The sequence below is a fragment of the Scardinius erythrophthalmus genome, assembly GCF_964197995.2.
Source record: "Scardinius erythrophthalmus genome assembly, chromosome: 3".
NCBI classification, from domain to species: domain Eukaryota; kingdom Metazoa; phylum Chordata; class Actinopteri; order Cypriniformes; family Leuciscidae; genus Scardinius; species Scardinius erythrophthalmus.
This window is the reverse complement of record NC_138223.1, coordinates 60,465,632-60,483,239: the sequence shown is the minus strand read 5'-3', so window position 1 is coordinate 60,483,239 and position 17,608 is coordinate 60,465,632. Positions and strand designations below refer to the sequence as shown.

At 44.5% G+C, this 17,608-nt stretch overlaps 1 protein-coding gene across 1 annotated transcript; it reads left to right on the top strand.

The window, feature by feature from the left end:
* The first annotated feature begins 11 nt into the window (after nt 1-11).
* LOC308687686 (uncharacterized protein) lies at nt 12-17,029 on the top strand. Its single transcript, XM_081360398.1, has 31 exons — nt 12-162; nt 393-601; nt 681-784; nt 862-974; nt 1,062-1,217; nt 1,669-1,877; nt 1,959-2,044; nt 2,116-2,243; nt 2,359-2,484; nt 2,582-2,775; nt 4,752-4,840; nt 4,932-5,059; nt 5,191-5,309; nt 5,793-5,910; nt 5,995-6,210; nt 7,349-7,519; nt 7,596-7,745; nt 8,883-8,932; nt 9,021-9,150; nt 9,235-9,317; nt 9,406-9,535; nt 10,466-10,656; nt 11,181-11,271; nt 11,345-11,477; nt 11,609-11,796; nt 11,895-12,050; nt 12,194-12,330; nt 13,225-13,373; nt 13,484-13,578; nt 14,486-14,729; nt 16,796-17,029. Exons 2-31 carry the CDS (start codon nt 432-434, stop codon nt 16,888-16,890), a joined length of 4,149 nt encoding a protein of 1,382 aa, XP_081216524.1. The 5' UTR covers nt 12-162; nt 393-431; the 3' UTR covers nt 16,891-17,029.
* Nucleotides 17,030-17,608: the final 579 nt, after the last annotated feature.

Genomic DNA, 17,608 nt, shown 5'->3' with positions numbered 1-17,608 from the left:
TTGTGTTGTGTTCAGTTGACAGTTCTGAGTGCGCAGGACTTGGCGACGGTGTTGACATGCAGTCTCAATGGGAACGAAAGCTCGTCCGCAGAGACGTGGAAGCTGTTCACGCAGAAGGTCAACCCTGTGCTGGGTCCGGCGCTCGACCTGCTCGCCAACACGGTACAGACAACACACTCGCTCGGCCGTCTCTCTCAGTCCAGTTCAGGCTACAGATAAACCTGAAGCCCAGCTGTTCTCCATGTTTACACACTAAGACTGGATTTTATTTAATATGCTCTTCTAAGTGAAGACCCTAACCTTTTGCTTTGAAAATGGCCAAAAACTCTGTAAAGCAAGAAAGCATTATCAGTGAGTAATTAAGAAGGATGAACTGTGTCTGTCTCCATCAGAGGCTGAATAAGTCCCGCCCCTCAGTGTCATTCTTGAATATGATTGGAGAAGTCACTCTGAGCTCTTTCAGCTCCACCAACCTGAGAGATGATTCGTTCGTCCAGCGCTGGTTTAACTCCAGACTCCGCCCATTTCTACCCTTCGCCTCCGAGACGTTCCTGTCCTGTCTGTCCACCTTAGACTTCAGCTGTGACACCTTCAGTAGAGTGTGAGTTTACAACACATACACACACAAACACACACGTGTTGCATGATGACGCAGCTCTAAGACTTCCTCTCCTTCACAGTGTCCAGAGCTTCAGTCAGAGTTTTGACCTATTGTCCTCCGAGACTCAAGCGAACGTCTACGTCGACTTCATCAAAGTCTTCCTCTCTAAGAACAGCACTGCAGGTGGGCGTCTCTCAGGAACAGGTGAAGCTCAGGGTTTGTGGCTAGCGCTCAGCTGTGACGTGTTGCTCTGTGTTTAGGGTGTGTGGGCGTGTCTCAGGGCAGCTCTGATTGGCTGATCAGCAGCTTTGGACGGTTCTCGGTCTTCACCACAGTGACTGACCTGCAGAGACTCAACCCCGGCTTCAGTGTGGTACGCACACACACACTCACAGCACAGCAGACATCCAGCATGTACAGATGTTGACGCGTGTTCACCTGTGTGTGTGTGTTTGTGCAGTTGGACACTCTGAGTCTGCTGAGTGTGAGACAGTTAGTGGAGGTGTCCAGCACTCCTGGAACTCTGTCCAGCGCTGCCGCCGTCTATAATCTCCTGATCCACGTGCCGGACACACAGCTCACCGCTTTCTACACTTCTCTCTCTGCAACGCTACAGGTGATGCACACACACACACTCACACTCACACTCACACACACACACACACACACACACACACACACACACACACACACACACACTCTCACTCACACACACACACACACTCACACTCACACACACACACACACACACACACACACACACACACACACACACACTCACACACACTCTCACACACACAAAGATACAATTCTCTGATTAATCGAATATCAAAAATAATCATTAGTTGCAGCCCTAGTTTTGATCAACTGTTTTTGGAGTATCTGTGTTCTGATTGGCTGTGTGTGTAGTATGTGTGTTCTGATTGGCTGTGTGTGTAGTATCTGTGTTCTGATGGGCTGTGTGTGTAGTACCTGTGTTCTGATTGGCTGTGTGTGTAGTATCTGTGTTCTGATGGGCTGTGTGTGTAGTATCTGTGTTCTGATTGGCTGTGGTCTGTGTGTGTCAGAAACAGGGTGTTGTTCTCCCTCCTCCAGTAAAGGAAGCGTTCCTGCAGCAGGTGTTTGACCGGGCCAATCTGACCACGTTATCAGATGATAATCTGCAGATCTGGATCCTGAACATACTGCCTCCGTTCATAGCGAACATTACAGTCCAACAAGTGACGACTTACTTCAGCGTCGTCCAGCAGCGCCCCTGTCCAATCAGCCAGCAGGCGTAAGACACACACACACACACACACACACACACTCACACACTCAAACTGTTGTGTGTGCTCACCGTGGCTTGTTCTCACAGGGTGCAGCTGCTGAACTCGTCCAGCTCCACCTTCCAGCCCGCAACACAAGATCAGATCTACCAGCAGATCCTCGGCTCTCTCACAGGTGTCCGTCCACCCGTCCCTTCATCATCCATGTGTTCATCACTCCATCCGCTCACCCCTCTGTCTCCACAGGCCCCGCCCCGCTGCGCTGCTACAGCAACCAGAGCTACTACGCTTTCCTGACCTCATCCTTCATGAGTTTCCAGTTCCCGAATCTGAGCACCTTCCTGTCCCTGATGCCTCCCGCCCGTGTGCCAGAGGTCAGACCCGTCAGACCGTCTCCATCCAGTGATCACGATTAGATCCGATGATAGAGTCCTTCACGTGTTGACTGTTCAGTTGATGAGTGCTTCTGTTGTGTGACGTGTGTCTCAGCTGATGGAGTCGATGTCTCCAGTGGAGGTCAGCAGTCTCCTGAACCGCCCGAACGCTGTGGACGATGTCACCAGAATCTGCCAGTTCTTCACCATCTACCCGAAGACGCCCCAGTACTTGCAGACGGTAGAGACATCTCACACTCCCTCGTTTAACAGCTTATGATTGACTGTGAATGGCCGGTTCGCTGCAGTGCATGAGTCTGTGTGTCCGTGTCCCGCAGGCGCCGCTGGGGTCGCTGGCTCTGGCCCGGCAGGTGTTGTCCTGCGTGTGGCCTCAGGTTCTGAATGTGCAGGTCCGGTCTGAGGTGGACCAGTGGTTCGAGTCTCGACTCGTTCAGTACCTACCGCTGCTCACCTTACAGTTCATCAGCCCAGACGTCATGCGAAATTCCTCCTGTCTCTCCTTCAAGAAGTTGTGAGTAGCACGTTTTCAACATCATGATAATATGTGACTGTGCTGTGGAGCAGACACAAGACTAAAGGTGTGGTCGTCACATAAGTGGGATTTCGGTGAGATTTACATTTACATTTATTCATTTAGCAGACGCTTTTATCCAAAGCGACTTACAAATGAGAACAATAGAAGCAGTGAAACTAACAGTAGGACAACAAAATGCAAGTGCTATGACCCTTCTCAGTTTAATCTAACGCAGAACTTTTTTTTTTTTTTTTTTTTAAGAACAGAATAGAATAGAGTAGTAGAGAAAGTGTTAGTATTACTGGATCAAGTGCTGTCGAAAAAGAAGTGTCTTCAGCCGTTTCTTAAAAGTGGCTATGGACTCAGCCGCTCTGGTTGAGTTAGGCAGATCATTCCTCCAGCAGGGAACAGTCATGGTGAAGGTCCGAGAAAGAGATTTTGTGCCTCTTTGAGATGGCACCACAAGATGTCGTTCACTTGCAGAGCGCAAGTTCCTGGATGGCACGTAAGTCTGAAGTAAAGAGTTAAAGTAAGAGGGAGCAGAACCAGTGGTTGTTCTGTAGACAAACGTCAGTGACTTGAATTTGATGCGAGCGGCAACTGGCAACCAGTGCAGTTTAAATTCAATTGATCATCAATTACCACACCAAGGTTTCTGGCTGACCTAGAGGGAGTTATGGATGACGAGTCAAGCTGAATGGTGAAGTTGTGGTGAAGTGTTGGGTTGGCCGGGACCACATGTAGCTCTGTCTTCGCAAGGTTTAGTTGAAGGTGGTGGTCCTTCATCCAGCCAGAAATGTCTGTTAGGCTGAGATACGAGCAGCTACCGTCGGATCGCCAGGCTGGAATGAGAGGTAGAGTTGTGTGTCATCAGCGTAGCAGTGATAGGAAAAGCCATGTTTCTGAATCACAGATCCTAGTGATGTCATGTAGATGGAGAAGAGAAGCGGTCCCAGCACTGAGCCCTGAGGCACTCCAGTAGCTAGATGATAACAGTGATGGGAAAAACCATGTTTCTGAATGACAGATCCCAGTGATGACATGTAGATGGAGAAGAGAAGTGGTCCAAACACTGAGCACTGAGGCACTCCAGTAGCTAGATGTTGTGTCTTAGACACCTCACCCCTCCACGATACCCTAAAGTACCTACCTGAGAGGTAAGACTTGAACCATTGGAGTGCGGTTCCCGAGATGCCCTTCATCTTTAGGATTGACAGGAGGATCTGGTGGTTAACTGTGTCGAAGGCAGCAGACAGATCCAGCAAGATTTCAGTGATATTTTCTGTTGTCAATCATGTAGCAAAGATGAAGCACTGCTCACAGCAAAGTCACTTTCAAACCAAGCTGATTTTTTGTTGGTGAACATGACGTGTTCACGTGAACACAAGCGAGATCTGCTCGGGGGTCTTTTCACCCTCATGCTAAACTCCTGTTGAAATGACTGGATTCCACCCATGAGACTTCGCCAAGCAACTCTAAATGTGACCGTGGCTCAACTTCGTGCGTCAGTAGCGTAACACTCTCATTAAGTTAAGAAAACATTATTTCTAAATGTAATCTGGACAATCAAAATGTCCAGTTTTTTGAATTATTAAAAAAAGTTTTTTTCTTGGTTATGTGAACGTTAAGGGGAACATTCCATAGTATCATTCCATTCAAACATTATGGGAACGTTACTTTTGAATGTTCTCTGAACGTTCTGAAACAAGTAGTTACATTTAAAAAAAAAAAAACGTTCCAACAATGTAGAAATAATGTTTTTGTGCTAACGTTTTGAGAACATTATTAAAGACCAGATACCTTTGAACAAACGTTATATTAATGTTAGTGGAAGAACATTTGTTCATAACTTTGGGAGAACCTTTCCAGAACTTTCCCTGTTCACTGGGTTTGCTTTGCCGATGAAGGAAAGATCTTTTTGCCCCTAGACTAATTTCCCCCTAATGCCGGATTTCGTGTGTTTCTCTGTTCAGTGTTTCAGTGATGGCTAAATATAACTTCAGTGCAGCAGAGTTCACTCAGAGAGACGTCTACAACACCATCCTGGTCTACCTGAACACCTGTGAGTTACGGCTGATGGATTGCATGATTGATTCTGCTGTCTAATGATAATGCAGATTCGTCGGTGAGCCGTGTTTGTCATGTGTTCTCAGCGTCAGCTCCTAGATGTTATAACGCCTCGAACCCCGATCTCAACTCCACCGCCTGGTTCGTCGACTACATCTCCGTCTTCTTGAGCTTCGTCACGCTGGATGACCTGCTCCTCTTCGGCTCCATTCAGGTGTGACAACGGTTTGAAGAGCTCGACCAGTTCAAGATGATAACTTTCTCCTCATTTATTCACTCTCATGTTGTTCCAAACCGGTTTGACTGTTTTCTTTTGTGGGACTCAAAAATGTGTTTGTTTTTCAGCCGTTCCTGGAGAACCTGGAGAACCTGCAGCTCTTCGGTCAGATCAGCGTTCCGGGCGACGTCATAGATTACTACATGAGTCGGCTGTTCGAGTTGGATCCGTTCTTCAGCGCCTACTAGTGAGAGACACCAACAATAACCATCCTTAATCACATCCCACTAATCTACACTTCGGTTTCTAAAGGGGGTTTTCATAGCAATGTCATAGAAGAACCATTTCGGGTTCCTCAAAGATCATCTCAGCGATCAGTTCTTAAAAGAACCTTTTTTTTCTTTGAGTGAAGAACATTTCAATAATCTATACAACCTTTTCCCACTATAAAGAACCTTTTGTGCAATGGAAAGACTCTATGGATGTTAAAGTGTCTTCAGGGATCCATCAATACCCATCAAGAACCTTTTTTTTAACAGTGTACCATTTGAAAAGACTGCTCTGGTTTGATGGTTTTAGGGAAGTGTTGGCCACTTGTCTGTGGGAAACCAACGAAGACTGGTTGAAGCTGTTGTTTCAACAGAACTGGCATTAGTTTGAAGCTAGAGTGTTTGTAGAAGACGCCCTGATGAGCTTTAACAGCTTTATCGTGATGTTTGTGTGTTTACAGTCTGCCTATGGCGTTCCGCTGCTCGGCTCCAGCGAGCTCCTTCCTTCAGTTGAGTGCGGAGCAGTTGAAGAACGTCTCTTCCAGCATCCATCAGAACTGCACCAACATCCAGCCCGACGTACGTACAAGAGTGTGTGTGTGTGTTTATGTCGTCAGAAACTAGCTCTATACAAGCTAAATGCATGTGTGTGTGTGTGTGCAGGTGTCGGCGGCTCTGGCGAGCAATGCGGCCGTTCTGACGGTGGACTCTCTCCAGGCTCTGGGTCAGTCGAGCACGGGTTTGAGCACGGCTCAGATCAGCGGCGCCGGAGGGAATGTTCTGCTCAGCGCTCTGTCTGTGCTCACACTCGTACAGGGCTGGAACCTCGATCAGGCCATGATGATCATACAAACCCTGCTGTCGTCTGGACTCTACCAGGTACAAACCCCAGTGACCCTTTAGAGCCAACGCTGAATCAACCGCTTGCGTCTCAGAGGAACTCCTGAATGGATCAGTGTTGTTGAACAAATCCTCATATCAGTGATTTATTGAGTAGGCACTCTTTTGAGTAGGCAGTTATTCTGAATAAGTACTACTTTGTGACCGCTAAAAAGCATGTTCTATATAGTGTTAATCTATTTCGGAAGTAACACATTTAGCATGTTGTCATTATCATGTGATCTACCAGTGTCTCTTCACTGCCATTCATTAATCCTCTCCCAGGGCCTCATGGGATAGTAAAGTGTCCATCGTATGCACACTTCAGAATCTCACCGGAAGTAGTAGGTCATCCGATTACTGTGATTTCGGACATGCTGTTTTTGTTGTTGTTGCCTATTATATAGTAGGGAAGAGTGTGATTTCAGATGCAGCCTCAGTGTTGTTGAACAAATGGGTTGAGTCAATGATTCAGTGACTCACTCATACAGACTCGTTGGCCTACCTCAGTCTACTCGGCCTCAGTTACAGATGCTTCAACATTCAGCAGCCAGGTTATCAACAGGGACTAAGAATGGATCATATCTACCATGTCCTTGCCTCAGTGCACTGGCTCCCTATAAAGTTTAGAGTACACTTTAAGATTCTTCTTTTCGAGGCACTGCACAGTTCGGCCCCGGATTATATTTGTGATCTTGTTAGGCCATACTCAGCCTCTAGGTCATTAAGATCTTGAGATCAGTCACTTTTATCTGTCCCTCATTCTCGAAGTAAATCAAAGGTGAGCTCTGGAATGGTTTAACTTTAAGCATCAGGGCCTCTCCATCGCTGGATGCTTTTAAATCCAGTTTAAAGACTTATTTTTACTCTCTAGCATTCTAGTGATGCTGTGTATGTGTTAGCTGGTGTTATACATTATATGTGTGTATTTTTATACATTCAGATTGATTTTAATACTTGATTTGTATCTCCATTTCTGTCTTTATTTTTCTACTCCTTTGGTCTCTTACATTTTTATTTATTTGTATTGTGTTGTAAAGCTCACTGGATCAACTACGGTTGTGTTAAACTGGAGCTGTATAAATGAATAAACGTGACTAGATGTACCAATACACATCTGTGTCTCTGTCCACGGCAGATTGATAGTGCGGACGGACTGGTGGGATTGGGTTCGCTGATCATTGGTGTACAAACATCAGTCATCAACAGTATCTCAGGAAATGTGTTGCTTCTGGCCATGAAATCTCAATCATTCTTGGCCAATGTCATCGGCGCACCCATTATTCTCCAACAGACCATCGTCAGCCAGGTAACTAACACACACACACACACACACACGAGTACGTCTCAGGTTTGTCTCGTGACGTCTCTCTCTGTCTCTCTAGATCATCTCTGTGAACAGCTCGTCTGACGGCATCATCACAAACGTTCCTGACCTGATGGCGACGGAGATCCCGCGCAACTTCCTGCTAAGCGTGTCGTCCTCCTCCGCGGTGGTGCAGACGGTCAATCAGAAGAAGTGGAAACAAGAGCAGGTACGTCAGGCTCGTCACCAATCTTAGAAGAAAGACCCTTCATCTGTTGGACCTTTCAGAGTTTCCCATCAACAGACCAGTTTATGGATTTAGTTTTAATTAAAAAATATATATATTTATGAATTAGACAGCTAGTAAACATACTTCATATGTTCAACAACATGTTATTTTCCTCATATTTATCCTTAGCTTTGATTCCATTCACCTATTTATATGCACGTTTTGCATAAAAAAAATGCCAAGATGCGTGTAAATTCAAAAAATGTGCATAAAAGCGTATGCACTCAATTGAGCCAGATACATTTTTTATCCATAATGAAAACATATGCATAAACTACTATGGAAAACATTTACCAAACAAATTCCTCGATGGACATCAAAAAAGTCATGTGACTGCGATGGGACGGCATAACCGGACCAACCAGCGGACCGATCTCACTGCACAGCATCTGAAATGCCTGAGCAAACTCTGTTGTTAGTGTGGTTTGGTATAATCTCCTCGCAGAACTTACACGACTGAGTTCCCAAACAGCGGGATCTGCCTCAGAAAGCAAGTTCGTTTATTATCGTTAACTCGTTTATTGAGCTTCGTCTGCGCGCTCTGATTAGCCATTGTTGCGGCTCCTCTCTTCCCAGTCTGTCAGTAACGCTCTGTTCACTTCCTGTCTCTATGAAGCCCCTCCTTCTGAAAGCACACTGTGCTCTGATTGGTCGGCTGGAGCAGTGTGTTGTGATTGGTCGAGCGCTTCGAGTGTGCTTGGGAAATGTCCCGCCCCTTACCATAACCGCCAGTTTAACAAACTACTAACTAACTCAACCAGGCCCCGCCCCTTTATTCTGCGTATGAATTAATATAATGAGGAATATTGTGACATGTTTGTTCCCGGAAGAAATTCAAGACTACAATGGAGGCGTTTCAGGGAGTTCAGAAACACTGACACTGATATAGAGGGAGGGACCTGCTGGAGGGACTTTTTCATGCTCAAACATCAACATTACACACTAAAGAAAGTGGAACATGTGGAGCATGATAGGGCCTCTATAAGACACTCCTCAGGAGCGCTGGAGTTCGATATTGAACCCCATTGAACCTTTTTCAAAAATGGAAAATGACATGTTGAGATTTCTTCCTCTCAGGCCGTTTTGCTCTTCGAAACCGTCGCGGCGGAGTTCAGCGACCCGGACGCGTGAGTGAATAGAGTTATCATCATTATTATCATCAGTCAGTCTGGATGGTGAGGCTTTAGCTCTGACCGGATGTTGGTGTTTGTGCAGCATGTCTTTCCAGGTGCTGCAGGGGTTCACCTGTTCTCGAATCCAGAGCTTCAGCATTAGCAAAACCATGAGTCTGATCCGCGGCTGCCGGCAGCGAGGCAACCAGACGCTCGTCCTGCAGGAGTCACAGGTGAACACAGACACTATTCTCAGAAATCTGCTCTGGGTGACCTCAAACCCTGTTTAAAGATCTGTGTGTGTGTGTGTCCTTCAGCTGACCTGCATGTACTACTACATCAAGAGTGCTGACCTGAACGCCTTCTCTCAGTATCCCGCCGAAGTGCTCATCTACTACAAGTACGTCAGCAGCATTACTGGTGCTCATGGAGGAGCTGCTGAAGACTGGCTCATCACACGCTTGTGTGTCTGCTTGCTTGTGTTGCAGTTACTCAATGATTGACAGATCTCTGTGCCGCTCGTATTTCTCGTCTCTGGGAACGGCCAACTTCTCAGTGCTGTCCAGCGCTCTGTCCTTCAAGAAGCAAGTCCTGTTCAGCAGCGCCAGGGAGTGTCTGGTGAGCGCAAACACACAAATCCTGATCATATTTCAGCTTATTGTATTCATTTTTACAGTCCAAAATATCTAGGCCTAAATGTAAGATTTATGCATAAATACAAGGAATGGAAAAAGTGAACTTCAGGATCTCGTGCTCTTTGGGTGTAGGGATGGTTCCACTCATGAGGAAAAACAATCCAAGGCACTCGAGTAGTTAGTTTTTAGAAAAATATAAAAAGCCTTTATTCTTTCATGGCTTAGATTTTAAAAACGGGTGCCAAGCAACGGCACACCTACATGTTGTGGCCAATCAGCCTTCATCAGGGTGTGTGAGACAAACACATTTAGAGTATTTTAAACAGCAATCAATGAATCACACAGCAATCATGCGGCACAGGGCAAACAGAAGAGAGGAAGCTCAAATATTACAAACAATATATATCTCACCAAAAACATGACTAAACCAAGCAACAACAACAAACAAACGTATTAATTACACATACATTATCATAGATAAATACATTAGAATATATGTATCAAAATCCACAAGTCAAAAATATCATAAATGAAATAATGTATACAAATCAGAATCAACAGATCAATAATGTATTCTCAATTCCAAAACTTTATATTTAAGGAAAAAAAATCATAATTATATACAGATCAGATTTATGCATTTGAATTGCATATAAAATGTCCATCACTTTGTATCACACAGTTTGAACATAAACAAACTAATAAACTTATTGTGATGTGTGTTTGTCAGTCATACTTAAATTCAAATGGATTAGAATCAGCATAAATCTGTTCATTGTGAAAACAATTAACCTTATACAGTTAAAAAGTATAAACATGGTTCAAATATGGAACAATATTCCTTTAGTTGGAGTGTTCCCACTGTAAAGTGTAAGGCTGCATTAGCATTAGCTAACGTGAGCTGGTGTTTCAGGGAATCTCGGGCTTCAGCATCACTCAGGCGCAGCTGGAGGTTCTGGGCGGCATGTGCTGCTTCCTGAGCGCCGACTACATCCAGAACTCAGAGCCGTACGTGCTGGAGAAACTCAAACAGTGTCAGGATTTATCGGCTCAGCAGATCTCTGGGGTCGAGACTGTCCTGCTGAGAGGAAACACCACCTACGGGTACAAACTCACTCGCACACGCCACTCAAGGCCGTTCCCACCAACGACGATAACTATACCGATAACCGTCACGATATAGTTTAAATAGGGCGGTCAGAATTAACTTGTTAACGCATGCCATTGATTTTTTTCAGTTTAACGCATTAAAAATATTGAATGCAATTAATGCAGCATCTGTTTTTTAGTTATAATTGTTTTTATAGTTATCGTTATAGTTATCGTTATAGTTATCGTTATAGTTACAGTTATAGCTGTTGTCTGCTGGTGTGGACACTAATAAAGTTATCGTGTCTAAAATAGTAATTTTTTTGGTAAATCTATCGTAGTTTATGCATATGTTTTCATAATGGATAAAAAATGTATCCGACTCAATTGAGTGCATATGCTTTTATGCACATTTTTAAACTAAACATCGATATATTGTCCCGGCCCTAATAGTCATGGTTCTTGGTGTGAACGGGCCTGACAGCAACACATATCACACACTTCTGCTGTCATTACATGATGTGAGATGTTCCTCTCAGGTCTCCAACCAGCTGGAACAGAGCGACTCTGGAGAACCTGGGGATCCTGCCGCTGTACATCACCGCAAACATATGGAGCAAATTCTCACAGGTAGAGTACGGTAAACACAGGTAAACACACGGCTGTTTGTGTGCTTCACTGGTAACTGTGTGTGTGTTATCAGGAAAACAAGCAGAGGTTCCTGAAGACGTTTATCCGTGACCTGAGGAACAATGCAAAGGCTTCAGAAGTGAAGATCCTCAACATGATGAACGAGGTCAACAAAATCACACGAGTCAAAATCAAGAGATCCGCAGGTGAGAGATACCACAGAAACATTATCACACTAAAGCTTACGTGTTTACCCAGCAGAATAAACACAGCAAGAACATCACTATAATCACACTACATTATTAACTGACGTGTGTGTTTCTGTCGTGTCCTGTAGAAACAGCATGCACTGCTGGAGAAATAAAGCAGGTTCAGGTTTACAGCGACATGTTTCCGTTTGCCTACGACGTGACGCAGTTTAACGCGTGTTTGAGCGTCCAAACTGTGAAGGACAACCTGGAGGCCATCACTGATAGAGTTCACGACAGGAGCTTCCAGAGGATCGTCCTGGACAGACTCAACCAGGTAACAACACACACACACACACACCTGAACACTGCTGTAACTGTGCTGTCAATCACAGTGTTGCCATAGAAACGCTGAGTGTTTCCCGCCCCTCGCAGGCGTATCCTGACAGACTGTCTGACGAGGTGCTGCAGGTCTTAGGCTCCGCCTCCCGCACCGCCACACCTGATGATGTCAGAAAGTGGATCGTGACGAAGATCGACACGCTCTCGTCTCTGATGGACCAACGCAACGGAGACTGGGACCCTGAGATGGTACTGTGTGTGTGTGTGTGTGTGTGTGTGTGTGTGTGTGTGTGTGTGTGTGTGTGTGTGTGTGTGTGTGTGTGTGTGTTTCAGCAAACCAAACGTCATGAAGTCGGGCTGGTTCAGTGTTCTGATGTGTGTGTCTCTCTCAGGTCCAGCTGCTGGTCAGTAAGTATCTCAGTGTGAGTGGAAACACTCTCGGCACTTCTGAGCTGAACGCACTGGGAGGAACTAACCTGTGTGTGCTGACCGCGAGTGTGCTGAACAACATCACGGCCGCCAGTGTGGAGTGAGTACACACACACACACACACACACACACACACACACACACACACACACACACACACACACACACACACATACACGTCTTGTGGAGTGAGTACACACACACACACACACACACACACACACACACACACACATACACGTCTTGTGGAGTGAGTACACACACACACACACACACACACACACACACACACACACACACACACACACACACACACACACACACACACACACACACACACACACACACTAACCTGTGTGCGCTGACCGCGAGTGTGCTGAACAACATCACGGCCGCCAGTGTGGAGTGAGTACACACACACACACACACACACACACACACACACACACACACACACACACACACTAACCTGTGTGCGCTGACCGCGAGTGTGCTGAACAACATCACGGCCGCCAGTGTGGAGTGAGTACACACACACACACACACACACACACACACACACACTAACCTGTGTGCGCTGACCGCGAGTGTGCTGAACAACATCACGGCCGCCAGTGTGGAGTGAGTACACACACACACACACACACACACACACACACACACACACACACACACTAACCTGTGTGCGCTGACCGCGAGTGTGCTGAACAACATCACGGCCGCCAGTGTGGAGTGAGTACACTCACACACGTACATACACACACACACACACACACACACACACACACACACACACACACACACACACACATACACGTCTTGTGGAGTGAGTACACACACACTTAGTTTGTTTATTGATCTGTTTTCCTGTTGGTTGTTCTTTGTTTTTTGGGACTTTTGGACAAATGTAGTTTAAACCTGTAGACTCATATGTGCGACATGGATGTGTGTGTGTGTGTGTGTGTGTGTGTGTGTGTGTGTGTGTGTGTTTCAGGCGAGCTTCTGCTCTCTCTTTGACCAACTGCAGCTCAGAGAAGAAGTCGATTCTGTTCAGTATCGCTCTGAACGCATTCAGCGCAACGAACACACGCAGTACAAACAGCGTCAGCATCCCGACGTACCAGCTGTTGCAGAACTACCTCGGTAACAACACACACACACACACACACACACAGACACACACACTGACCTCACACTTCTGCAGTCAGGCTCAACTTGTGTTTGTGTGTGTGTGTGTGTGTGTGTGTTTTCAGGTGGTGCCGATTTTACGTTTATCCGTAGACTTGTAAACTCCAGTGTGAATATGGACGTGCCGACCTTCATGAGTCTGAACCAGAACATCATCAACGTGAGTCTCTGTCACTCCTGCTGCTTTAACCTGCGCTTGGGAATCATCAGTGTGTGTGTGCTAGATTCACTTCATCATTTGTAGACAGGAATTTACAGCATTCCCATATTCCAAACATGACAGCTTAAGGATTTGATAAGTTATAAGCTCAAGGCTTTCAATGTGGAATTGTGGTGGAAAATAAAAATACCGTATTTTCCGCACTATAAGGCGCACCTTCAATGAATGGCCTATTTTAGAACTTTTTTCATATATGGGGCGCACCGGATTATAAGGAGCATAGAATAGAAGATACTGCAGTCAATGCGGAGGCAAAAATGACGCCATTGTAACAGCGCGCGCGCGCCTCCGCATCCGAAGATGCATGACTTTGAGCATTATCTGCCCGAGCAGACGGATATTAGTAGTACATCTCATCACACCGGCACCCAGTTTGCGCGTCTAAATCAGTTGTATGGTCTGGTGTTCAGTCTAAAACAAAACAGTTGCGTCAAGTATAAATGCCTCGTCTGTATGGGGAGTTGTGCGCGCACTCAGCGGAGGCTCGCGCTCCGTTGCCAGGCGAAAGTATAAACAAGGTTTAAGTCAGCGGTTGTTTTATCCATATATAAGGCGCTCCGGATTATAAGGCGCATTTCGCATTATTTCGTTTTTTGAAAAAATACGTTTTTTTTTTTAATAAATAGTGCCTTATAGTGCGGAAAATACGGTACTTAACACACATTTAATGTCAAAGGGGATTGGCTGACAGAGCAGTTTGGGAACCCCTGGTGTAAATGCACAGGAAACATTAGCGAACAGACACTAATGTAATCTGTATGTGGGCTGCTTGTTTTTGCGTCTGCTCGGCCTCATTGGTCGAGGTGTTTATTGATCATTAATAATGAGCTGGTGTGTGTTTGTGCAGGTGCTGAACGTGCCTGATGTGAAGGGTTTGCTGGGAGTGAATGTAGGCGATCTGAAGACGTATGAAAACACGGCACCGGTGCAGCAGTGGATCAGGCTTCAGCCTCAGTCGGATCTGGACTCGCTGAACATCGGCCTGACGGGCGGCAGGAACTCCAGCGTCACTGAAACCAGTACCAGCACCAGCAGCACCAGCAGCACCAGTACCAGCAGCACTAAAGCCCCGTCAGCCAGCGCCACCACAGGTAACACTCACACCCCACCAACACCAGCGCATACACACACCGTATCTCCTGCGTGAGACTGGAATATCTCATGAAACATTACTGCGTCTGCTAGACTCTTCACTGGGACTCGTAAAAAACACTGATTTTAGCCTCACTTCATTGGTTGCCTGTTTAGTTCAGAATTGATTTTAAACTACTGAATTTTGTATACAAAGCGTTGCATAATTTGCCCCCAGCATACTTAGTGCATCTCCTTTATATACATAAAGCTTCTAGGTCTCTCAGATCAGCACATCAGATCATCCTAGACATTCCAAGGACTGGACTGAAATTGAGTGGTGATCGAGCATTTGCTGTAGCAGCTCCAATCTACCTCTACATCTCAGACTGGCTCCCTCTTTAGCTTACTTTAAACCAAACCTGACATTACATTGGCTAGAATTAGCATTTGGTTCAGTTGGTTAATTGTCAAGAGGCTCTTCACAGATGTGTGTTAGTCATTGTTTTGTCTGAAAGTACATTTTATTTATGTCATTTTATTGTGTGACTGTACAGCACATTGGTCAACATTATGGTGTTTTAATTGTGCTTTATAAATGAAATAAATGAAATGAAATTACTGAATAAAGCAGTGTTTCCAACCCATGTGATCAAGAGAACAAAATCATCACTTCTTGGGAAACTGGCGCAAAATATCAGTAATAAAACTGTAAATTTCTGCAATTGGGCCATTGGTCCGCTGGTTATTCCAGTGATCCAATCACAGCCTCTGCTGAGGCGAAGTCACATGAGGTTTGGGGGATTTATTCAGTAAATGTGTTTCCATAGTAGTTTATACGCATGTATTCTTATCGGATAAAACAATTATCCCCCTCAATTGAGCGCATACCTTTTTTATGCACATTTTTAGAATGTATGCACTTCTTGGGGTTTCCATCCAGATTACAGACATAGATTAAAAACTTAATCTATAATAGACTACAAACATAATTACATAGACTACAAACATAGGGCCCTATCTTGCACCCAGAAAAGAGGAGGCATGTTTAATCAATTCCGCCACTGACCAGGAGAAACCTCGTCTAAAGTCAGGAAAATGAGGGAAATCATTGTTGTGTCCATGAAGATGTGAAAAATAGGCATAAATCTATTTTACACATTTACTCAAATTATCATACGCCTGTTTAACCGAAGCTAATCTGGGTGTGTTTGTTTCTCCATCCCCAATGTCACTTCTCTGTGTTTTATGGCCCTGACGAGAACGCCGCTCTCCTCGGCTGTGAACCGCTCCTGGCAAATCCGCCGTTATAATAGCAATCCGCCATGGAACAAGCACGCCTGCTCTTAAAGGGAATGTGAGATGTCGCTCTGATTGGTTTATTTCACGTTACGCCCAAACCACACCTATGAGTAATGAAGCTACTTCAGACCAACACATTTTAGATTTGCATCTTGAATTTCAGATCGTTAAAATAGGGCCCATAGACTACAAACATAGATAACATAGACTACAAACATAGATAACATAGACTACAAACATAGATTACAAACATAGATAACATAGATTACAAACATAGATAACATAGATTACAAACATAGGTTACAAACATAGATAACATAGATTACAAACATAGATAACATAGATTACAAACATAGATAACATAGATTACAAACATAGATAACATAGATTACAAACATAGATTACAAACATAGATAACATAGATTACAAACATAGATAACATAGATTACAAACATAGATTACAAACATAGATAAGATGATGACAAGCTGCACTGCTCTTCTGATGGCCTGTTATTAATGAGAGTTATCAGGAACTGAGAGGGGAGTTTCACTATATAAAATGAATAAATTTAAGACTGAGTGCAGTTCAATCATCAAAGGTGTGGTTGTGCTGTAGATGTGGAAATCAGCCTTGAACTATCATTGTTTGTGTCTGATGTAGATCTACAGATGTCAAGTGTCCATTAGTCTTTCTGAAATGCTCAGTTCGGGTGACTGAAGAAATGTGCTGAATGTGTGTTTGTAAACAGTAATTTGATCTTAATATCTGTGTGTGTCTCTGCAGCTGCCGCATCCAGAGTTTGGGCACCGGCCATTCTGCAGCTGCTCCTATTGGCTGTTACCATGATGACACTGATGACATCATCCTCTCTGTACTGACCGTCTCTCCTCTCTGTGTCTAGTATTTAAAAGAGTTTCTGCACTTTCGCCTGTAATGCACTTTCACTTTTCACAAATTGTTGTGAACTGTTTCTGTGTGGAATTGACGAATAAATCATATTTAATTCAGATGACACACATTTGTCAGGATCAGTCATTCATTTACTGCTGATGTTTCAGAGAGAACGCTTGATGTGCTCACATCTGATTTACATCAACATTGTTAAGATTCGACCCAATTCAATTCTAAATCTCAAATACATTTAGTTAAAATAACTGAAAATCGTTTTTGTTTTGCATATGTGTGATGAAAATGAACTTTTGCAAGTGTAATGTAGAGGGCTGTAAACTGTTGAAAACCTTGTAAAGAGATTATCCATGAACCATCAACACTGCAGGTCACTCCACAAGATCTGAAACTGTAATTAATGTAAAAACTGTGTATGGATAACAGCATATGATAGATGATTGAGTCTTGGTTATCATTTTCACACATTTCCTTCCATGTTAAAATAAAAAAATCAATATAATTTTGTTCTCTTTTTAATCATTCAATGAATTTTATTTCTAATTCTGCACACCATTTTCTTCACACTGTAGAGTTCAGTATGGGTAGGCAGAGGACATAATGTGCTGGGCTTTAAGATGTGAATTCTGGGCGCACTATATCTTCTGTCGAGGAGAGCTGTTGCTTTATGTCCATTGACTCCCATAGTAG